Consider the following 21,912-nt stretch of genomic DNA (forward strand, 5'->3'; position numbering starts at 1 on the left):
AGAGTAGATTACACCAGTGTTGGAGAAAGCAACCGAGACTGAAAAGATAGAAAGGAACGCGAGGAAGAACGGGTAAAAGGAGAGCGATGGGAAGAGATCCGATACGAGGAGGATGGAACAACGAGACACGGCACGAGGAGAGAGGGTCCGACAGACTCGACGGGTGATAAGAAGAGCATGGGGAAAGGAGGGGGGAGGAGATCCGGGACAGAAACGAACAAAGTGGGAACAGTCCACAGCACAGAAAGGAAGATGAACGGCAAGAAGGGGAAAGAGGCGGCGAGAGCGTGTGACAGGGTGGTAGTGAGGTGTCAGCAACACCAAAAAAAGAACGAGAGAGGCGACAGCGAGGCTAGGAATGAACGGGTCTAAGAGGCGGAGCAAAACAACAACTGTTTAGAGGATGCTGCATTTCGATTTGCGCTTCGTAACGGGCGGTTCCAACGCCGCAACGATCGCCTCGTCGAACACGTTCTTCAACTGCGCGAACCTCGCAAACAAGTGCGTCAGCATGCCGAATCACAAGCAGGGAAGCGCAACCGCAAAGCAGCGGAAAGGGCAATATCGCAGAAAGAAGGAACGTACGCCCTTCTGGGTCAGGGCAGAGCATTCGACGTATTTGACGGCACCCAATTCCCGTGCGAGCCGTTCACCCGCTTCAGGGGGGACCGGGCGTTGCTTCTGTCGACCGAGCTTCTCCAGCACGGCGGGATCGTCTCGGAGATCCACCTGGGTGCCGACAATCAGGCACGGAACACCGGGGCAGTGGTGGTGCACCTAGCAAAAGGGAGAGGCGTAGCGAGGTTCAGTCGGGTGCCGGATCAAGCGTTAGGAAGCTGTAGCGACTCACTTCCGGGAACCACTTCTCCTTGACGTTCTCGAACGATGCTGGCGACGTGACCGAGAAGCAGACGAGGAAGACGTCGGTCTGAGGGTAACTCAAAGGCCTCAGTCGGTCGTAATCTTCTTGTCCTGCTGTGTCGAACAATCCGAGGGTGTATGGGTCGTCTCCGATCATGACCGTCACAGCCTGCAGACGTCAATGCCGTCGCGTCAGCGTCGCAGCGGCGTCTCAGATCGGCGTCCGCAGCGAGTACGCACATAGTTGTCAAAGACGGTCGGGACGTATTCGGACGGGAACTTGTTCGTGGTATACGAAATGAGCAGGCACGTCTACGCAAGTTCGACCGACGCTCGTCAGTGACTGCGAGATCTGAACGGAGAACCGAAGGATCCTTACCTTTCCGACCGCTCCGTCACCGACAACCTGTTCGATCGAGCGACGTGGGAACGCTCAGTCTCCTCGTGGGAATCCGCTCGATTCTATGGTACTTACGACACATTTGATAGTTTGCATGCTGAGCTAGTGAGGATACCGAGGTGGACTACGAGCGAGGCGAACGAGTCTCGAAAGTTGGGAAGATCGAGATCAGGAGAAGGGGGGCACGAGGCAGGGTTCGAAGTCCAGGAAGCTGTTTCCGCGCGAGCACGTCAAGGGGCGGTCAGTACGATGAGCGCTGGCTTGCAGAGCGGGAGCTGCTCGAGCAAGAGGCGACAGGTCGAGGTGTGGGCGCTGATGTTGAATCGATCCGAATCGCGTTCAGCGAGGGCGGGGGGAACGAGACCGCGTTCGGGCACAGCGCGCTCGCGTGTGCCTCGAACGATGCTCAACCAGTGTGCGGGCTGTTGAAGAGCGCTGAATCGGACGCGGTCGCGCGAGTTGCCGGCTGGGAAGAGGGGGAGCGTGGCCCGTGTCGATCGCCCGTTTCGAGATGAGAGATCGCTTCGGCGTGCGCTCGCACTCGCACGCGGGTGACTCGAGTCGAGGCGAGGAGCATCGTCGAGGAGCCTTCTGTGGCTCGGGACGGGGCCCGCGTCGAGCGAACCGAGTTCGGATCGAGACGAGGCGCGGCGCCGAGTTGGACGCAGGGCGGGGAGCGTTTGGGTTCGACCCACCCCGCGTCGACCGTGTCGCCCGCGCGAGGACGAAGCGCACCGTCAGGGAGGGTCAGAGAGAGCTTACGCTGCACTGCACTAGCCGAGCGAGGCGAGGACCGGGTTGTACGAGGTTGGAGAGCAAGCGACGTTTGCGCATGCAGTCGACGAACATCCAACGGGCACACCCACCCAACTCCTCATCAGTTTGCTAGCTGCAAATGCTATAATTTATCTTATATCTTCATTGATCCAATTCACGAGAGAAGCAAATTATCCCAGAAAAGCGGTCGTATCTGAATGTCGTCCCGATGTGCGCCTCTCGCTCACAACTACATCCAACGTCGATTGCTCCGGCCCAGCACCATGCCGCCAAGAAAGTCTGCGAGATCATCGGCACCCGCTGCGCCGTCACCTCCGCCCGAGGTCGAATCATCGGCGACGGATCCGGTTGCTTCGACCTCGCAAGATGCCGCTTCAAGCGACGAGCGAGCATCGTCTGGCGAGAACCCAAGTGAACAGAGCACATCAGGTGCAGGCACGCTCGAAGACCGCATGACCAAGATGAAGCAACTGCGACAACGCATGGTCAGTCTAGTCTCCTCGAGTGGACCGCTGCCTTCCTTTTCCCCGAAGCGTAATCGCCCCTGATGTATCCGAGACGACGCAGACTGAATCGGCGCGCCTGAACCGGCAAGACGTGATCAGCGAGATGGCGGTCCAGCGCGCATCGGCCAAGGCGCTCGCGAAACTCGAACGCAAGAAGCTTCAGGTTGAAGCGATGGGGGAGAAGCAGCGCGCGCAGGAGGAAGGCGAGGACCTCGAACGCAAGAAGAACTGGGAATACACGATCGAAGACAGTGAGAAGTGGGAGAAGAAGGTGGCGAGGAAAGAGCGCAGGTCTGGATTCGAGTTCTCGAGTGCGTCCCCGTCGTCTCGCTCGTGTCTTTCTTGCTCTTTGACTGCGACTGATGCGGACCGAGTCGTGAGCAGATTACGACGATGTCGCCCGGATCAAGTACAAAAAGGTAAATTCGGTTGTGCTCCTAAGCCGTACGTGACCTAAACGCGCTCGCTCCGAATTCCCACGACAGGATCTCGACGACTTCAAGCCCGACCTCGCAGCGTACAATGCTCAGAAAGCGGCCGCATCAGGATCGTCTGAATCCTCGTCCCAAGCGTTGCAGGTTCTCGCCACTTCGGGCGATGCAGCGAGTTCCGGTACAGTAGGAGAACACTTGGCAGGACAAGGGCTGTACCGAGATGCCAACAGCTTTGTGTATGCCGATCACAAACCGACCGAGGACCAGATCGACCGCGTGATTGGCAAACTCAACTCGGAGTGCGTTTTCATTTCCTGCTGCTCTCTTGGCTTATGATCAAAGATGTTGACAAAGAGATCTTCGTACGTGGTTGGCAGTCTGGACAAGCGGCAGAAGCGAAGCAGGAAGCGCGAGAACGAGGACCAGGGCGACATCACCTGGATCAACGAGAAGAACAGGATGTTCAACAAGAAGCTCGCGCGGTATTACGACGATGTCACAAAGGAAACTCGGGACAACTTCGAACGAGGTGAGTTGGTTATTGGAACGTCGAGATGTCATAGCGCTGACGTCGATTTGCTACATCCTCGTGCCAGGTACTGCTCTGTAATCCGCTCGTTCGTTGTGAACCTTGCTGTAGATACCTCTTTGCGACGCGCGTGTTTATTTGTACACTTGTTAAAGTACCGGTTGAATTCGTTTGACTTGCGATACCAATGTCACACGACTGACTTGCATCTGACGCGTCGTGCACGCGTGCGATTTTAATCGTTGACTCCCCATATTATTGGTATTCTATTCAGCCGAATCTCGCTTGCAACCTCTCGCCCGCCTCTCTCGCTCGTCGGTGTCGGCACACGAGTGATTTTCCGAGTTCGTGGAACACGATGACGACTACGCCTGAACTGCGACAGCCGTTGGCGCACAAAGTGACGGACCGTATCGCCTCTTTATCGCCCGATGCTCCGTATTACACTTTCGAGGTGAGGCCAACTTCCAATCGACTGTCCCGGTTCCCTCTCAAACAGGGTAACTATCCCGTCGAAGCTTAGCTGACCGATCTGCGACTACGCGAGGACGATCGACAGGTGTTCCCGCCCAAGACCTCTCCCGGATTGACCAACTTGATCGACCGCATCGATCGTATGTCGTCCTTGTCTCCAACGTGGGTGCACGTGACATGGGGAGCAGGAGGATCGACTCAGGAGCGAAGCCTCGAACTCGCGGGAGCGAGTCAGGGCATGGGCCTCGAAACTTGCTTGCATCTCACCTGCACAAACCTGCAAGAGGGAGTCTTGGCCAAGACGCTCAAGGTGAGCGAGAGACGTTTCCGTTTCGTTGGTCGGGCCCGGGTGGAGAAACAGTATTGACCCAAACCCGAACTACCAGAGAGCGAAAGAGCTCGGAGTCGTCAACTTGTTGGCATTGCGTGGAGGTGCGTTCTTTCATTTGACATCCTTCAAAGCCACGGAACGAACTCAGGGGAATTGGTTCACTGTAAATGACAGATCCGCCACGAGGCGAGGAATACTGGACGGCCGCGAGTGACGACTTTCAGCATGCGACTGACCTTGTGCGCTACATCCGCAAGCAGTACGGTCAGGACTTTTGCATCGGAGTAGCAGGTAACGCTTCTTTGCTTCGGGTTGCAGAGTAGATCTTGAGATCGTCAGATCAGCCAAGACTGACTCTCGATTCTCTTTTCGTACAGGCTACCCCGAAGGACACGCCGATTCGCCCGACAAGCTCGACGACATCGAGTACCTGTATGAGAAGCAAGAAGCGGGAGCAGATTTCGTTGTGACCCAGTTGTTCTACGACACGGACGTGTTTATGAAATGGTACGAGGCATGTCGGAAACGAGGTCAGTCTGTCTTTCCACCCTCTCTGCTGGGACAAGGTTCAAGCCTGTGTGTTTCGTCTCGACAGGCATCACGATCCCAATCTTGCCCGGCATCATGCCCATCCAGAATTATCTTTCGTTCCGCCGGATGACCAACCTGTGCGGAACCCACATCCCGGCACAGATCATGACGGACCTCGAGCGGATCCAGGTGAGATAAAACTGTCCTTCTGCCCTCCGCGAGTCTCGTCGTGCTTGTCGGAAAATTGTCGCTGACTGTCTTGGACGCACAGCACGATGATGCGGCCGTAAAAGAATACGGGATTCAGCTGTCGGTCAAAATGATCAAGGCACTGTTCGAACAGGGAATCCGAGGGTTCCACCTGTGTACCCTCAACCTCGAGAAGAGTATTACCAAAGTACTCGAGTCGCTTGGGTGGGTCCCGGAAGCAGAGAAACGGACGAGGTTGAATCTACAGCAACGGGTGAGCTTCTCGTCTGTCTTCTGTCACAAGAGCGAACCTGACCCGGAAGTCTGTTTACGTAGTCACTTGGGGCGAATGGAGGTCCCGTCAACAAGGTCGTCAATTCTTTGCGAGCTTCGGGCACTTTGCAGACGGGCCAGACGGTCTCGAGTCCCGATCTTGCGAGGAAGGATTCGCCAACGAGCTGGGACGAGTTCCCGAACGGAAGGTTTGGCGATGCGAGGAGTCCGGCGTATGGCGATATGGATGGCTACGGCGTCGGACTGAAACTGCCTGTAAGTGTCCATTTCTCTGCTAGATCCCGCTTCCGTCTCCTACTCGTAGAGCTGACGTAGACTACGGACGAAACAGCCTGCCGAGGCGCTGCGAGTGTGGGGAAGCCCGACGAGTCTCGCCGATGTTTCCAAGATCTTCTCCTCGTACCTGCGAGGTTCGCTCGCCTGCAACCCTTGGTCCGAGGAACCTCTGCGGCAAGAGACTGCCTCTATCTCTTCGCGCTTGATCGAAATGAACGACACGCGACATTGGTGGACGGTGGGATCGCAACCGGCTGTCGATGGCGTCAAGTCGAGTGACCCGATCTACGGGTTCGGACCAAAGGGAGGCTACGTGTACCAAAAAGCTTTTGTCGAATTCTTCTTGACCGAAGCCGAACTCGACGAGCTCGACCAGAGGAGTCGCGACGACGAGCGCCGAACGATCGAGAGTGGAGAAGCCGACGATGGGTGCGTCAAGTGGTTCGCTGGGAACGGCAAGGGAGACTACAAGACGAACATGCGCAAAGGCGATGTCAATGCAGTGACATGGGGTGTGTTCGGCGGCAAGGAAATCGTGACGACCACACTGATCGAAGAGATGAGTTTCAGAGCTTGGGCTGTAAGTGTTTTTTCTCTCTATCTCCAACTTGCTATCCCTCGGATCAGGCGCTCACAGGTGCGATTTGGCGATCCTACAGGAGGAAGCGTTTGCGATCTGGAAGGAGTGGTCGTTCTTGTATCCCGCCCAATCCGCGTCTCGCCAATTGATCAACGACATTACGGAAACTCGGTGGCTCGTGTCGGTCGTACATCACGACTACAAGGACACCGACGCGCTGTGGCGTTGGTTGCTACACAAGTAGATCTGAAGTCATAGGGACCTGTATCCTCTCGTGTTGTCTGGCCTCGTGCAAAAGTAGAAATAGTTCATCGCATTTAGATTTCGCAACCCTCTTGCCGCAGATCATATTGTCGTTCGCGCCTAGAAGAGTGTCTCTAGGACTTGGCCGAGGCGGAGGAAAAGGTAGTTCTCGGAGTACCGTAGCCACGCTTCGTCCGCGGAGTCGTGTCCATTTCGTACAACCCGAACTCATTTTACATCGAAGCTGAATCGCTGTCGGAATGCTATGACCGAGTATCGTGACGCTTGGGAGAGGCGTTTGGAATTTTGGTGCTTGACGACGTATCCCGCCGGCAGCGGCAGGAGTTCGGAGCAATCGCGACTCGTCTCTCTCTGCACACCCATTTGCATCTGACTGATCGATAGACGCGCTTCGAGCTGAGCTCTTTCGCTTGATTCGTCGCCATCCCAACATGGCTCGTCAGCCCCTCTCCGCGCAGGCGTGGGTTCGACTCGCTTCATCAGCTTGCCGAACCTCGTCTCCTGCCGCGTCGCCCTTCCTCAACGCCCGATTCGCGCCACTTTTGACGCGGACAACGAGCGGTAGTCTCTTGGCACCACTCGCACCCTACGCGACCCGACCGGACCAGCTGCGACTGCTGACGACCTCGCGCGGCTGCTTCGCGCCCGTGCCGACTTCGCCCAACAAGTCCTCCTCGTCGTCTGCCTCCGAGTCAAAAGAGGTGGTCAGCGCTGAGGAGAAGGAAAAGAAAGCAGTCGCCAAGAAAGGGAAAGAGCCAGAGTCGAGGTTGACCCGAATCTGGACCAGCGTCAAGAAGGAGGCTTCTCATTACTGGCATGGCACGAAACTGCTCGGCAAGGAAATTAGGATTTCAGCTCGATTGGTCAGACGGTTGATTGTCGGCAAGAAGCTCACTCGCCGCGAACACCGTCAAGTGCGTTCCTCATGGCACATCTTTCTCCCCACCTTGCTCAAGCTGACACTGGAACGTGTTCGCAGCTCAAACGTACCACCACTGATCTTCTGCGACTTATCCCGTTCTCCGTTTTCTTAATCGTCCCCTTCATGGAACTGCTGTTGCCGGTCGCGCTCAAGCTCTTCCCCAACATGCTCCCCTCGACGTTCACCGACAAGTTCAAGGAGGTACGTCACAGTCTTTGAGATAGGCTGCACAGAATGAGGGGCTGAGACTTTGTGCCCTTCCGATTCATTTGATCCGTAGGACGAGAAGAAGCGCAAGCTTCTCAAAGTCCGACTCGAGATGGCCAAGTTCTTGCAAGAGACCATTCGCGAATCTGGTATCAAAAGTCCTGACAAGATCAAGCAGTCTGAAGAGTTCAAAGAGTTCTTCCGCAAGGCAAGTCCCGAAGGTTCTGCTGTTCGACGGTTTTTCTGACGAGCCTCTTCTCTCGCCGCGCAGGTCCGCAGCACTGGAGAATCACCTACGACTGAAGAGGTTGTGCGCGTCTCGCGCCTCTTTGAGGATGACTTGACGCTCGAAAACTTGACCCGTCCTCAACTCGTCTCGATGTGCCGGTTCGTCATTGCTAGGTTTACGGTGGCGATATGGTCTCATCTGACTCGACCTTTTCGCATCACAGCTACATGAACATCAACGCCTTTGGTACCGACATTTTCCTTCGATTCACGATCCGCAACCGTCTTGCCCGTATCAAGGAGGATGACAAGGCAAGTCGTCATTGCAGGACGCTTTTCCTGGAACCAGTTCTCATATTCTTCCTCTGATAGGTCATCGATTCTGAAGGTCTCGACTCGCTCTCTTTCTCCGAATTGACCTCGGCCTGTCAATCACGCGGTATCCGCACGATCGGCGTCACCGAAGAGCACTTGCGCTCCGAACTTGCTCAATGGATCGATCTTCACTTGCACAACCAGCTCAGCGGCACTCTGCTCATCTTGAGCAAGGCATTCGCATTCAACCGCGGACTCGGCATCAAACCCGAAGATGAGGGTGACGAAATCATGAAGAGTCTCAAGGATACTCTCGCCAGTCTGCCTGACAACCTTGTGCGTATTTTTGTCATTTCTTGTTGCTAGACGCACCTCATGACTGATGGACTTCTCTCGGTCGATGCAACAGGTCAACGAAACCGAGCTCGAAGTCTCTTCCGATTCTGCGTCGTACAAGCAGCGTCTCGAGGTGCTTCAACAACAGGAAGAACTCATCGAAGACGAACAGGAGCAAGAAGAGAAGGAAGCTGAAGCTCGACGCGTCAAGAAGGAGGCTGAAGAACAAGCGAAGCGTGAGGCTGAGGAATCGCGTGAAGCGGAGCAACGCGAGAAGGATGAGGCCGAGCAGATTGCCAAGGAGAAGGGACAAGCTGAAGAGCTACTACCCGAGGAGCAGGTCAAGGAGATCCAGGAGGACAAGCCCAAGGAGGAAGTTGTCGATGTCCGCATGACTGCCGAGCAAGTCCAAGAGCTCGGATCTGCACTCGAGATTCTCTCGGCCAAATCATCCGTCATCAAGGAGCGAACCGAGCTGAGACGGCTGATCGAGGAGAACGAGAAGGCAGAGACTGAAGAAGTAAGATACTCGGGCTCAAGTAGTCTTGCACCTCTGCGAGCTAAAGCTGACTGCCTTTCTCTGCAGGGTGGACAACCGAACCCTCTCAACAAGCGACTCAAGTCGCTCTTGACCAAGATCGACAAACAGCTTGAAGAGTACGACCAGTCTGTCGGAGATCGTCTCAACATGTTCTCGACCGACCACGAGGGCAAGATCGCGGTCAAGGACCTCAAGTCGGCACTCGAGGTCATTCGACACAGCCCCAGTGAGGAAGAGATCGCCGTCTTGCTCCAGAAACTCGACATCGACAACGATTCCTGGGTTCCGCTCGACGAGATTGTCAGTCTCGCCGAGGGTGAGGGTCTTGGCATCGTCATGGAAGAAGAGAAGGCGATCGAACTCAAGGAGAACGCCAAGGAGGTCAAGGTCGCTGCTCAAGAAGGCTTCGCATCGGCTCAAGGTACCGCTTCGTCTTCGGAATCGGACAAGAATGTCGAGGAAGAGTCGAGGCGGAAAAAGGAGGACAAGCCGAAACTCAAGAAGGAGGATGTCGTCGAAGGTTGAAAACATCTCTCCTCGAACCCGGCTTCTTCCCATCTCGGTCACCTCGCCCAACATGCGAGAGCCATCCACTTTGTAGACAATTCCGCTTCATTTCCCTCTCTGCGCATCTTCTCCCTGCGCGGTCTGACCAACATGTACCCGTACCGATCCCCCTCTCGCACGCCAATAAAAGAAAGCAGTGAATGTTTCAATGAAAATATTTCTATTCCTAACAAATATACGACTAGATCGGCAACAACATGGACTCCTTATGATACAACCTTACACGCGAGAAACTCGTCTGCGACTCAGGACGGCCAAAAACCAGACTCTTTCATCGAGAGCCTTCTTGGTCAACGCGAACCCGGAGCTGGTGCATCAGCATATTGCCGTACAGCCATGATCCGGGCAGAGGAAGCGGGTGCACGAGGTCGTGGAAGTATCGAGTTTGCCCTGTGAAATGGAAATCCGTCAGATCTAGCCACATACGGAAAGCGCACAGCCTTGTGAGGGGAAAAGAACTGACCGATCATACGGGCGCCCCATTCGTCTATCCGCAGTCTGTGCTGGAGATCGTCTTCGAGAGCTGCCGCTTTGCTCTCTCGAGTCCAGCCGAGCGCTTTTGCACCGATTTGCTTCGACCACGCTTTCCACGTCGCCGCGCCTGCTGCTGCAGCTCTCGATTCCTCCACCAGGTTCTTGACGACCATCCTGCCGATCTGGTCAGCTGCGACTGTGCGCGTGACTGGTGCGACATTCGTCTCTTTGATGGTGTGCAGCGCACCTAGTTTCGTCAGAAAAATACCGGTGAGCTTCTTCTCTTCGAAGGGAGATATCGACACAGGCAGAAAGCTTACGCCACAGGAGGGTCGGTCGGTACGACCCTTGTCCATCTTTTCCTTCGGGCCACGCTCTCGCGATGTGTCGAATCGTGTCGTACATTCTGCCTTCGAACCATTTCTGCTCCGCTGGTTCCATCGATCGCCACACGTCAAATACTTTGCCTGCTTCATCAGGATTCATTCCCTTCTCAACTGCATTGCTGTAGGCTGACACATCTGCGACGCCTTGGCGAAGCTGGGACCAGAATCCAGGTGCGATAGAGAAGAGATCTGGAACGGGTGACGCTCCATATTGTTCCGCAAGCCCTTTCACTATCGGCATGACAATTTGATCGAATCGCTCTATGCATTAATCAAAGAACTGTCGTGAGTCTCTAGCATGATCACACGAGAGAGGGCACAGACTTACCTTCGACGGTCGCAGGCGGATAGAAATGAGCATGGGTCGCGATGTATCCGTTGTCGAAATCGCGACTCTGGAAACCGTAATGGAAGACATTGAGGATCCTGAGACCCAGACTATCGATGTGGCACACCCAGGGTCGGCTCTGAAGATTGTCGGGCCATTCCCTCCGTCCGGTGAAGGCATTCTTGTAGCCTTCTGGTGGCAGCTCTTCTCCTTCGGGCTGAGGAGGAGACAAGGGATGATCGCTGCTGATCATCTCGTGTCGGCCCGAGAGAAAGCCGCAAAAGTGATCGTTGTGATCTCGGTCGACGCTGTCTCCAAACAGTACGATGGTGCGGTTCCGGACAAAGTCGATGACAGGCGAAGTTTTGCCCTCGACAATGACCTGCCGCAACTCGCTCATGTAGTCGACGGGTTGACAGTCGGGGCCGGCCCCGAGAGGTTGCCAAGCGTTTCCGCTCGGTTCGGACGTGTTGACGTTGAGGATGCCCAACTATCAATGCGAGTCAGTGAGGTCGACACAGCAGGCAAGTTGGCAGAGATGCTCTCACCTGCTCGTAAGGATTGCACCTGATGCGGAATCCATGGGAGAGTGAGCAGACCGCCTTTTCATAAGGAATAAACAACGCGCTTACCTGGTCGGGACTGACTGGCGAGAAACTGCAGCGAGCCAAGATCGCTGTCGTTCTGCCTGTCTCGAAAGCACTGCGTTCCCGGCTGCCGACCCTGAAAGCCATCCGCCGAGACAGACAAGCACCAAGGCGAGTAGCGCGAAGCATCGTTTTGACCCTCTCCTCCTGCCTAGCACTTTTCCATCCCTCCAAGCAGCGTATTTCCTGTCTGCACCGCTCCCAATCATGTTTAGCGGATCCGTTGCCCCGATCTTTGATTTCTCCAACAGGCTCCTGCCACCGTACTGGTCCGCATGAGGGTCGCCGAGCGAGATCGCAACTTCGTTCTTCATGTCGCAGGACGACCTCCTTCGAACGTGTGTTCTCTCGAACGAGCCGGCGGAAGAGCAAGGGCTGGTGGTAGACGAGGTAGGCATGGAGAGCGAGACTGCGGAGTACTCCAAGGCGACGGAACCGAGGGGCGGTGCGCTCGTTCCCGTTCCGAAACCCATCGTCTCGAAGTGTTGAGTGTTTGGTCTACTGAGAGTCCTCTCTCGTCGACACTTGTGAGGATGGGCAGGGATCGAAATGAGTGTAGAGAGCAGGAAGAGGCTCTCTTTACCGGTACTGTAACGAGCAAAGCCTCGATCGAGGTGTATTTCATTTGGCTCCGAGTGTTGCAGGAACGCAGTCAGAGAGAAGTGTTCTCGAATTCTCGCTAGCACGCGCGCACAGCTCGAAAAGCCGAAAATCATCCGATTCGGGAAGGTGTTGAACTCTTGCCAGCCACCTTTTTAAACCCGCTTCACGGGAGGCGGGCAACTTTTCGGACAAATCGCTTATGATATTATGTAGCAGAAGGCGAATGTGATGAGGCCCACGAGAACGTCGCTCCGTCCGCGTGACTCGCCTCCTGAGGCACGTCTAGGAAAGCTTCAAGTGCTGCAACACAGCAAGGCTTCCCTGAGACCCGGTTCGATCTGCGCAACACTGAGAAGCACGTCCCGGATACATACGGGAAGCACAGATTGGACTGTGAACCCCCACATCCCGTCCAGAATTGACTATACAAGGTCCGAGCGCGGGATTGCGCGTTCGGACTTCAATGCTTCCCGCTTTTCTGCAGTACATCATGTATTTACAGCGAACGAGTTGTCAAGCCTGAAGCAGCGAATGGGCGTCAACACTCTTCGCGGCGGACTTTAACATGCAGCTGATGCAGAAGCATGCTGCCTCACAGCCAGCTTCCCGGCAGTGTTTGTGGAGTATATCCATCCTAAGACCACCGCGTCTGACCTGTATGGATCGCCACTGTCGAACTAATTGAACGGCGAGGTAAGCAGAGACGCTCCTGATTGTAACGATCAAGAGGACCGAGTAACGTATCGAGCATCAGGGCGTATCCCGTCGGTCGACTCGCGGTCGATCTCACGGTCCTCATACCGCTACAGTGCAGAATTCAGACGGACGTAGCGAAATTAGGACCGTAAGATCGACCGCGAGTCGGCGGATGGGAGGACTCCTCTGCTGCGTTCTGCGTCGTTGTTCTCGAAGCTCGGCTACGGCCTTTTTGCCTATTGCGTATACTGCCACGGTTTGGGTGAAAAGCACTCCGAGTCTTCCCGTGATCCGCGTAAGGGCCCCTATACTGAAGAACATACGAGAGCTACTGTCCCCCGTCCGGAGTGACTGAAAATCATTAAACATTTGGCTCACGCCAAACGATTTTCGATTTCTTCCACTCGCGAATACACTCCACGTAGGCCTACAAATGTACAGATCGCATAATCGCCTTTCACTGGTCGCGTGCATCGATTGGTCTCCGTCGATGGTACGATGGGCGCGCATCTTCTCTCGGTACTCCGCGCCGAAGTGAACTGCCCGGCACATTGGATAGCGTCTGCAAAGCTCGGCATCTCTTCGTCTGGGATCGCGCGTCCAACGTTGGTTCTGGGTTTGTGGCAGGTGGTATTGATCGCCAGCTGGATCGATGTTGAATGATCGTACGCTCGCCCGCACGCAGGAGCGAGCCACTTTGGAGCGGAGTAACCCGAGAGACGTGACCCACTTCACTCGAGCTGATCACAGAGCTTGCCGGTCGATAGATTCGTCAAGCGCAAGCGATTGCCCGAGCGACGCCAGAAATTCATGACGCAGCCAAAGGCTGCAACTTGCGCATGTCTTCCACTCGTAGGAACTCAAGAATAGGCGCGGCGGAGGCGGTCAGTCGCTGGTGTTGCGCTACCGGCAAGTAGTCGAAGCGACAAGAAGCCGAAAGGTCGACAGGATCGTGGCCGGCGGGAGAAAGCTAGGTAGAGGAAGCAAGATCGTCTGAGACAGATCGCCGGCCTCCGCCGGCCGGCCTTCCCTTGTTCTCGCGCTCACCTCTCGTCTCGGCTCAACGCTGACTGGACAGTACACCCCGAGCTACTCTCCGATCCGACTGAGCCGGCACTCTCGAGCTTGCAGAACTCCTTTCCGACGACACCGGATCGGGCTTCGTTCAACCTCGCATCGCCTTTGATCGAGTCGTACGACCTCCAAGTCGTCCTCAGGACGACCAGACCGTACAGGTATGGCGACACTCGACGATAGGTCGTACTCGGCCGTGTTCAGCGGGCTCAAATCGACCGCGATCACTGCCGGCATCTTCTTTGTCGCGGGCTGCACCCTCCACGAGACGTTCAAGCGGTTGCGACGATATCCAGATGAGGACAAGGCAAGGGCGAGAGGCGAGAATGTGCCCGACCGAGGGATGGAAGGCTGGGCCATGGGCTACCTGTATCGCGCGAGGACCTATGTCGAGGGCGAGCGTGCGCCCGACTTTGCCAACTACCCCCTCTCGTGGATCGTCGAGGCCGTTCGCCGCAAGATGTCGTACTTTGAGGAGCACGACATTGGCGCAGACGCCGTCGTATATCTGCGGTTCTTGCGAGGAACCTGTACGTTTTCTCGTCCACTTCGTGCTCAATCTCAGCTCGTTTTGCTGAATCTTTGTCTCGAATCAGTCTACTGGACCATGTTTCTTCTTTGCACCGTCTTTCCCATCCTTATTTCGATCAACTTTATCTACAGCCCTTCCGAAATTCCCACCAACAATATCAATCGTGCTTCCATTGCCTCCCTCGTTCTGTCTGGCAAAGGCATCCGACTGTGGGTCCCTTCTGCTACTCTTGCTCTCTCTGTTGGGAGACAGCTACTGACCAAAAGTCGCCTCCCCGCACCAGCCTCGGAGTTCACGTCGCATGCGTTTGGATCGTATCGTGCAGCTGGTTCTTGACTCTGTTCTGGATCGGCCGAGGAGCAATTCGCGTACGACAGAACGAGCTGAGGCGGATTCTGGCGGACGAAACTCAGGAGACGCACAAGAGCTCGACGCGGCTCCCTCCGCGCGAGATCGACCCTTCGATCGCTCCAGAGGACGTCGGCTGGAGGTACCGTACAGTGCTGGTTCGCAATATTCCGCCCAGTTTGCGGACCGAGCGAGCCATCTCGGACTACTTTGAGCACCACTTCCGCACGAATCGATCCGAGAGTCAAGATTCGACGACCACCTCGACACCCGCTGAACACAAGGACAGTTTCGCGAAGACTTCCGCACCCGAGAAAAGCCGGCTCATCACTGAAATCGTGCTGGTGCGTCGTCAAGCCGAGCTCAACGCGCTCTATGCGAAATACATCGAGGTCCTGCACGAACTCGAAACGGCGCACGTTCAACTCGCGAGGAACGTCATGAACTGGGTCGCAACCCAGGTCAAAGACGAGGAGCTTGCGAGTCAAGGGCAACTCCCCCCTTTGACCCCATACGAATGGGTCAAACTCCAGCTCTCCAACAAATCTCGCGAAGCGTACAACCTCAAGCACGCAGCGCGCGCGACCGATGTTATCATCGTGTCGTCTCTGCGACCTTTCCTGAACGGTGAAAGGCGACCGATTGATCAACAGGGCGCACCAGTCTCGATCTGGGCGGTTCTCCACAAGCTCCAACACGAGCATGCGAACCTGCTCGACCGATTCCATCCGATCAAGCGTCTGAGCCGTTTCCGCGGCCAGGCCGTGCCCGCGATCGATTATTGGCTCACAAAGCTGAACATCCAGATGTCGCTCATCGACGATCTTCGAGCACGACCCGAGCGATTCGAGGCCGCATCGACTGCGTTTGTCACGTTCGAACGGGTCGAGGACTCGCTCCGGGTCAGGAGGGAACTCGGAGGTAGACACTTGAGAGCCAAGACGATCCGGCATGGAGGCAAAGCGCTCGAATTCAGAGTCAAGCCCGCCCCCGAAGCGCGAGACCTGCACTGGGACCAGCTCGTAGTCGTTTCGCTGCACGCCGATCTCTTGAGGGGTACGATCCTGCAGGTCGTCATCTGGACAATGACCATCGTTTGGGTAAGACTTGCACAAACGCACATTGCTTTTCAGTCCTTCCTGATATGAGATGCATTGCGCTATTGCAGGTTGTTCCAATTTCTTTCTTGATCGGTCTGTTCTCGCTCGAGTCGCTCACTGTGCGACTTCCTGGATGTAAGTCAGAGACCCCTACAGGCGTTGATCTCACGCTGATTGCTGTAAATGTGCGCAGTGGCCAACTTTTTAAGGAACAATACTACCCTCAACACTCTCTTCTCATCGCTACTTCCAACTGCCCTTATGGCTGTTCTTAACATGGTACGCCGTGTGTCTCATCATTTGAATTCTGCGTCGCTCATGTGTCGGCATACTCTCCAGTTTGTCCCGACTGTTCTGGGCATCTTGCAACGCAAGGGCAAAACCATCATCACCGAGTCAAAGTGGAGCGCGCAAACACAATCCGCATACCACAAATTCCTCATCATGTACGATTCCGAGAAAGCCTCGACAATTCTTGGGTCAATCGGACTAACCATTGCGACTCTACAGCAATTTCATCGTTGTGTTCTGTATCGGCATCTCGGCTTTCACCGCCTTCCTCAACGCTTTCCGTCAACCCGTTTCGGTTCTGACAGTCGTTGCAGGAGCGTTCCCAAAGGGCGCTACCTTCTTCGTCTCTTGGTCGCTGCTTATCGTCGGCCTCCAAAGCGGTCTCGAAATCTCCCTATTCGGAATCAGCTGGATCAATCACAATTCGTTAGTCCTGCGACGTCGGACACGGTTGCAACCCACAGCTGACAATCTCGTTCGCTTGACAGGATTCGGAAGTACATTGCTCCGAGAAAGCGCGAGATCGACGCAGTACCTCGATTCTTCGGTTGGCAAAATTGGTGAGGCGTGATCTGAGCAATAAGCTGGTCTTTCTTCTCTCGCTGACGATGTTCTGTTCACTCCATGCAGGGTTCCAACACACCTGCTAATCATCAGTGTTTCGTTGCTGTTCGCATGTCTCAATCCGTACGTCCAAGTCCTTCCAAGCCGAACTGCGTAGATGCGCACTGACACTCGTGACTCTACGCCAGTCTCGTCATCGCATTCAACTTTGCATACTTTGCCGTGTCTTTCACGGTCTTCAAAAATCGTCAGTATGATAATTCTTAGCATAGACCATACTCAAAGCGCTCACTGTTGTTCTCGCTTTCACCAGAGTTTGCTCACGTCTACTACCGACGACATTTCGAAGGAGGCGGGCGCACCATCTAGTACGCTTATTTCCCCGCTCTATCGCGAGTCCTGCCTCGCTAACACACGACTTGCAGTCGACGAATCTTCCGCTACTCGCTCGACATGGCCATCTTCTCTCAATTTGTCCTCGTCGCCTTCTTCTGGGTTCTCAAGAAGTTCTCCCTCGGCGGAGCTTGTATCCCTCTCGTAGGATGCGCTTCTTCGCGTTCGAGCTTTGAGAGATTCGCTGACTGAGCAATTCCTGCGTTGATCACAGATCCCGATTACCGTCCTACTCAAGCTTGTCGGAACCCGCTATTTCGATCATCGCATGGACGAGATTGAGGATGCTCACGCCAAGGCGGTCTGTGGGGTCATCGAGCCTGATCGCGGCTTGTCGGTACCTCTTCAGACGGACGAAGAGCTCAGTCACGGCAAACATCGCAGTGTCTTGGAAGCTCTCGCCAGTATCAAGACTTTTGCCACCGTGACTGCCCCTTCGCTCCTTCTCCGACCAACAGCAAAGCTGCCCTTTGTGGGAGAGCGTTTCGAGATGCAACACATGCGCCGAAGACCAGCATCGGAGTCTGCCGCGCAACGCTCGAGGAATCGAGTGCCCAGCAATCTCTCAAGAGCGCGAGCATCGACTTCACCAGATGATCAACGGCGACCTATCCTCCTCGAGACTATCATGTCGAGAGCTTCGACTGCACAGGAAACGCCTGCAATCGGCTCTCACTCGCCTGCAATCGGCTCTAACTCGCCTGTAATCGGCTCCGTTTCGCCTGCGCCCGCTTCAGCGCCTACCCTGCCGGTTATCCAAACCTCGGTCTTCTCGACCGACACGAAAGAGCCTAGCTCTCTTCCTCAAAATTCATCGCTCGTGTCGCCTCATGCGCCAGTTTTGAGGGATGACCGACCTGTTTCTCACGTGCATTACGACAACCCTGCCGCCGTCACGCCACTGTCTCGCTCTCTGTGGCTCCCTCGCGATCCTCTCAAACCGGTGGATCTCGGCGACACCGTCAACTACAATGGACGAGCACTCGTTTCAAGCGAAGGAGGTGATGGTCTCATCGGCTCTTTCGAAGCTTTCGAGTGCCTAAGCGAGGAGGAGTCAGACGAAGATGAGGAACTCGACCAGGACAACCTGCAACGTGCGCAGCGATCAAACTCCCTCGCGCCACCATCGCCTCACTCCCCGACTCTGTCTCGCAAGCTGAGTCGCGGTACATCTCGCGCTTCAGTCGACCATGGGTTGACTCTCAAGGGTAACGAGCGCATCCGAGTCGCGGCAGACGTTGCCCAGAAGATCGCAGCCGAAGGGGGATCACCCGTCGTAGCAGCGACCAGCGGTACATCGGATCACCTGTCTATCATCTCGGGAGGTATTCGTCGTCGCCGAAGCACGCAAACGAGCATCGCTTCGTTCGCCCTGCCTTCGCCTCAACATTCGCCCGTCCTGCGACGTTCGCCTCACGAACCTCGACCTTCACCTCCAGCGATTCCGGTCTTCACCCAGGAGCCGCAGACTGACGCTAGCACGCTTTCGCCGCCCGCATCGGCACCTGCCGAACAGACGGCGTTCCCTTTCCCGCCCGGTTCTCCCCGAGCGACTTCACCAACTCGCAAATCTCGACGATTGACTGTGTCTTCCCTGTCCCCACCTTCGTCTCGAATCGGAATTGGGTCCCCTCCGCTCGGATCGTCGACGAGTCGTCGTCGTTCGACTCGCACGAACCGGTCCAACTCGATTGCGCCTTCGATCCAACACTCGATCACGCTATCGCGAATCGACGAACCCGGTACGACCATCGGTGGAGGCGAAGGAGAGGAAGGAGAAGAACAAGAAGTGATCTCGCAGGCGGCCGCGTTGAGGGCCGAATTGTTGCACGAAGAGATACTCGCACACCAACGTCACGTCAAACAAGAAGAGAAACGACAGGAACAGGAATCGAAAGATCGACATGGTCGAAGTGGATTCTTGTCGAGACTGCTCGCGAAATCTGAACAGGCTGAAGAAGCCGACGATACATAGAAGAATCAGTCTTGTACTGTCTCGTATAGATACCCTTAACCACCCTTACTGTATTTTCTTAGCTCTTCCCAGCTTGACGCCCCTAATCTCGCTTTTCGGTTTTGAAACCACCCTGCAAACGTGTAAATATGGATTTGAGTCTGATCCCAATTACTCTGCGAGCAGGTTATATCGCGCGAAAAGACCTGTGATGCAAAACGATAAAATTGGTAGGAAGAGGTAGGCAGAGGAGATTAGGGAGTACACAGTTACAGATCCAGCCAAACCGTGCGAGCCCCGTTCCGTCGTCAACTAATCACAAAAGTGTACTGCGGCGGAACATAGAAAAAGAGCGAGAGAGAGCGAGAAAGAGAACCTTCTAAAAAACGACAACCCTTGATGAAAACTACTTGATCCTCGACAAAGCTGATTTCATGTTTACGAGAATTTGTTGCTACCGATCCCTCTACGTTTGGGATCAGGTGAGCCTGGTGGCGAAGGCCGATCGATCATACTGCTGAAACCACCTTCTGCACTCTCCTCGATCGGTTGCACTCTCGACGAGACTTGTGGCACTGGTGTCGTCGAGCGCGAGATCGAATAGGAAGACGAAGCGGAGTGCGAAGTCGAGTTTGGAACCGAGTTGGGGGGCGAAATCGGGCCCGAGCTGTTCGAATTTGCGAGTGCTTGTTCGAGCGGGGAGAAGGCCGAGAATGGTACGCTGACATCGGGAGTCTGAGCTCCGGGGGGCAGATGTTGAGGATTTTGGCGGCGGTACGCCGGGTTCGTTGCAGGGGCTGTGTTGGCGTTCGAGGAGTGGATCGCAAACGCAGGCGATTGGGGAGGGTAGGTCGAATCGCTCGAAGAGTTTTGGTTGACGAGCGACATGGGGTATCCTCCCATACTCGAAGGGATACTGAAGTTACGGTTGCTGGGAAGACTGTTCGGAGCCGAGGGTAGAGAGGAAGGCAGCGCAGTTCCGGCACGGCGAGCGGGAGCTACATTCGTGAAATACTGTCAGTTTCGAACATCTACATGGATGAGAGCAAGTGCAACTCACCATCAGGAAGATTGTACAGATAGGTAGCGGCAACGACCATGGCGGTTCCAACGAGGAAAGAAGTTGTTACTTGGAAGTCGAATAGGATAACTCCCGCAACAAAAGACAGCACAATCGCGAGCGAAGTCGCAAATCCTTTCATAATGTTGTCGCTGCAAGAGTAGGCTAGGGATCAGGAATTGGCCCGATCTGCATGCAGAAAGTTGATGCTCACCTGTATCGGATGACGAGTGCCGTAACGAGACCTCCAAAGACCTACAAGGGGCACACGTCAAATGGACTGATCCGTCACCGAGAGGTCTTTGATGAGAACATACCTGAATGAGAACGACAGACCACGCCCATCCACCAAAGTTGGCAAAGATCGCTTCCCGCTCGACGGGAGGGGTCGATCTGGCGCTCGCACCGCCCGTGAGCGAGAGTCCCGGTGCAAACACGGCAAACAATGCCGGGAGCAGCGAGAAGAACGACAGCTGGACGTTGCGGCACCACAGGTCGGCCTTGCTCCCTTTGAGCACCATCTCAAAGTACACTCCGGCCAATCCACTCGTCAAGCACGCCGCTCCCACAGCCATAAGTCCCTTGAACTTGTCCATTTCGTTGTCGCCGTGCGCCGCTTTCGAACCTCCCGCCGCTGCGGTCGACTGCAACTGGACGACGCCGACTCCAGCCGCGAGGAACAGGAGCGCGAACCACTTTTTGCCTGACAGTCGACGCCGGAGGAGAATGACCGAAAAGAGCGCGGTCGTCAGAATTTTGAGGTTGTAGGTGACTTGGAATGTTGGGACGTCGAGGTTCGAAGCTGCGACGAATTGGAGCTACATACGGGGCCATAGGCGAGCGAAAGTCAATTCTTTCTTTCCTGCGTGAATGCGTGTGACTAGACGTACGTTGTTTTGGATCACGTAGAGGCATGCCGGGATTGAGAGTTTCCAGCAGTCGTTGCTATTGAGAGTTTAGCGGATCCCCGCAACGTCAACGTTCACGCTCGTGGACACTTGACCGTTTGCTCGGATGGCTCGGGTTCGCTCGAGCGGACGGTATCAAAGCAGGGGAAAGAGGACCAACCTGAAGATCTCGCCAAAGAGCTTCTTCGCGGCGAGTTGCATGCGCGTCTGATCCCACACGTTGTCGCCTGCCGCGAGCGGTTTCCTGCCATCCTCGAGTTCGTCCTTGCCCGGCAGCGGGGCATAGTCACCTCCCGGTCCTGCTCCTTGTGCGTGTACGGCATTGCGAAACGCGATCGAGAGCGAGATGGCACCCTTGAGGAGCTCGTTGAGCAACACGGCCGACGCCGCGCTGTACATCTTGTCCTTTGGCACCGAGATCCGACTCTGCCCTCGTCGAAAGTGCAAGCATTCTAGTCAGCGTTGAAACGGCAGGAGGGGAATGCCGCGGGACTCACGTAGTGCAGCACGATAGTGAGCGCACTGTTTTGGACCGTCAACGTGACGAGCGAAATCAAGCTGAGCGGGACGCCCAAGAACGTGACGGGCGCGCTCATCCTCGGGTCGCTGGCAAGTCTGTGCGAGAACTCGAAAGAGCAAGGACGGAAGAACGAAAAAACGGGATCGCCGGTGTCACACTCCGGAGCCCGCAAAGCCGCACGCGCGAAAAAAGGGCCGATCGAGATCGACATTACCCGCGCGCCCGCAGTTTCGAATTTCACACGTTTCCCCCGAGCTTCTCTCCTTGTTCTCTTCTCGTTTCGAGTCCCCTCGAGTGCTCATCCTCCTGAATATCTAAAGGAGTGCGTGTTGGACATTGGCACGGGTGACGACATAAATCATGATATAATATGGAAAATGTGAACAAAAAGGCACGCACGTCCGGGGAGTCTGTGAGGAGAACGGGTCGAAATGCGAGAGCAGCAGCCCGAGATCAAGATAAGGCAGAATGA

General features: G+C 55.4%; 7 protein-coding genes across 7 annotated transcripts; 4 read left to right on the forward strand and 3 right to left on the reverse strand.

Annotated features, from left to right (window-relative positions):
* Nucleotides 1-396: 396 nt before the first annotated feature.
* On the reverse strand, nucleotides 397-1,357 carry CDC42 (Rho family GTPase CDC42; the record flags this gene model as incomplete). Its single annotated transcript, XM_076677756.1, has 6 exons — nucleotides 397-480; nucleotides 586-777; nucleotides 851-1,030; nucleotides 1,102-1,173; nucleotides 1,241-1,267; nucleotides 1,337-1,357. The coding sequence occupies 6 exons, from the start codon at nucleotides 1,355-1,357 to the stop codon at nucleotides 397-399; spliced, it is 576 nt and encodes a 191-aa protein (XP_076535080.1).
* A 944-nt stretch (nucleotides 1,358-2,301) lies between these two features.
* SYF2 (Syf2p) lies at nucleotides 2,302-3,588 on the forward strand (the record flags this gene model as incomplete). The annotated part of the gene is made up of 6 exons (XM_076677757.1): nucleotides 2,302-2,523; nucleotides 2,606-2,855; nucleotides 2,929-2,963; nucleotides 3,030-3,277; nucleotides 3,356-3,507; nucleotides 3,575-3,588. The coding sequence occupies 6 exons, from the start codon at nucleotides 2,302-2,304 to the stop codon at nucleotides 3,586-3,588; spliced, it is 921 nt and encodes a 306-aa protein (XP_076535081.1).
* Nucleotides 3,589-3,865: 277 nt separating this feature from the next.
* Nucleotides 3,866-6,426, forward strand: MET12 (methylenetetrahydrofolate reductase (NAD(P)H) MET12; the record flags this gene model as incomplete). The annotated part of the gene is made up of 10 exons (XM_076677758.1): nucleotides 3,866-3,961; nucleotides 4,067-4,291; nucleotides 4,368-4,413; nucleotides 4,487-4,603; nucleotides 4,690-4,842; nucleotides 4,908-5,032; nucleotides 5,115-5,306; nucleotides 5,369-5,581; nucleotides 5,658-6,182; nucleotides 6,262-6,426. 10 exons carry the CDS (start codon nucleotides 3,866-3,868, stop codon nucleotides 6,424-6,426), a joined length of 1,857 nt encoding a protein of 618 aa, XP_076535082.1.
* A 451-nt stretch (nucleotides 6,427-6,877) lies between these two features.
* Nucleotides 6,878-9,520, forward strand: JCM15063_001496 (uncharacterized protein; the record flags this gene model as incomplete). The annotated part of the gene is made up of 8 exons (XM_076677759.1): nucleotides 6,878-7,360; nucleotides 7,426-7,569; nucleotides 7,649-7,783; nucleotides 7,847-7,962; nucleotides 8,028-8,115; nucleotides 8,176-8,454; nucleotides 8,528-8,974; nucleotides 9,041-9,520. 8 exons carry the CDS (start codon nucleotides 6,878-6,880, stop codon nucleotides 9,518-9,520), a joined length of 2,172 nt encoding a protein of 723 aa, XP_076535083.1.
* A 313-nt stretch (nucleotides 9,521-9,833) lies between these two features.
* Nucleotides 9,834-11,870, reverse strand: JCM15063_001497 (uncharacterized protein; the record flags this gene model as incomplete). The annotated part of the gene is made up of 6 exons (XM_076677760.1): nucleotides 9,834-9,952; nucleotides 10,026-10,283; nucleotides 10,357-10,683; nucleotides 10,751-11,240; nucleotides 11,299-11,317; nucleotides 11,383-11,870. The coding sequence occupies 6 exons, from the start codon at nucleotides 11,868-11,870 to the stop codon at nucleotides 9,834-9,836; spliced, it is 1,701 nt and encodes a 566-aa protein (XP_076535084.1).
* Nucleotides 11,871-13,933: 2,063 nt separating this feature from the next.
* On the forward strand, nucleotides 13,934-18,973 carry JCM15063_001498 (uncharacterized protein; the record flags this gene model as incomplete). Its single annotated transcript, XM_076677761.1, has 13 exons — nucleotides 13,934-14,300; nucleotides 14,367-14,511; nucleotides 14,586-15,750; nucleotides 15,819-15,885; nucleotides 15,944-16,029; nucleotides 16,090-16,196; nucleotides 16,261-16,467; nucleotides 16,530-16,601; nucleotides 16,672-16,728; nucleotides 16,794-16,852; nucleotides 16,919-16,973; nucleotides 17,031-17,142; nucleotides 17,213-18,973. 13 exons carry the CDS (start codon nucleotides 13,934-13,936, stop codon nucleotides 18,971-18,973), a joined length of 4,260 nt encoding a protein of 1,419 aa, XP_076535085.1.
* A 417-nt stretch (nucleotides 18,974-19,390) lies between these two features.
* On the reverse strand, nucleotides 19,391-21,516 carry JCM15063_001499 (uncharacterized protein; the record flags this gene model as incomplete). Its single annotated transcript, XM_076677762.1, has 7 exons — nucleotides 19,391-19,950; nucleotides 20,013-20,164; nucleotides 20,227-20,267; nucleotides 20,330-20,830; nucleotides 20,903-20,957; nucleotides 21,081-21,346; nucleotides 21,418-21,516. 7 exons carry the CDS (start codon nucleotides 21,514-21,516, stop codon nucleotides 19,391-19,393), a joined length of 1,674 nt encoding a protein of 557 aa, XP_076535086.1.
* Nucleotides 21,517-21,912: the final 396 nt, after the last annotated feature.

This window comes from Sporobolomyces koalae (genome assembly GCF_050403365.1).
Source record: "Sporobolomyces koalae JCM15063 DNA, S_koalae_JCM15063T_v1_ctg10, whole genome shotgun sequence".
NCBI classification, from domain to species: domain Eukaryota; kingdom Fungi; phylum Basidiomycota; class Microbotryomycetes; order Sporidiobolales; family Sporidiobolaceae; genus Sporobolomyces; species Sporobolomyces koalae.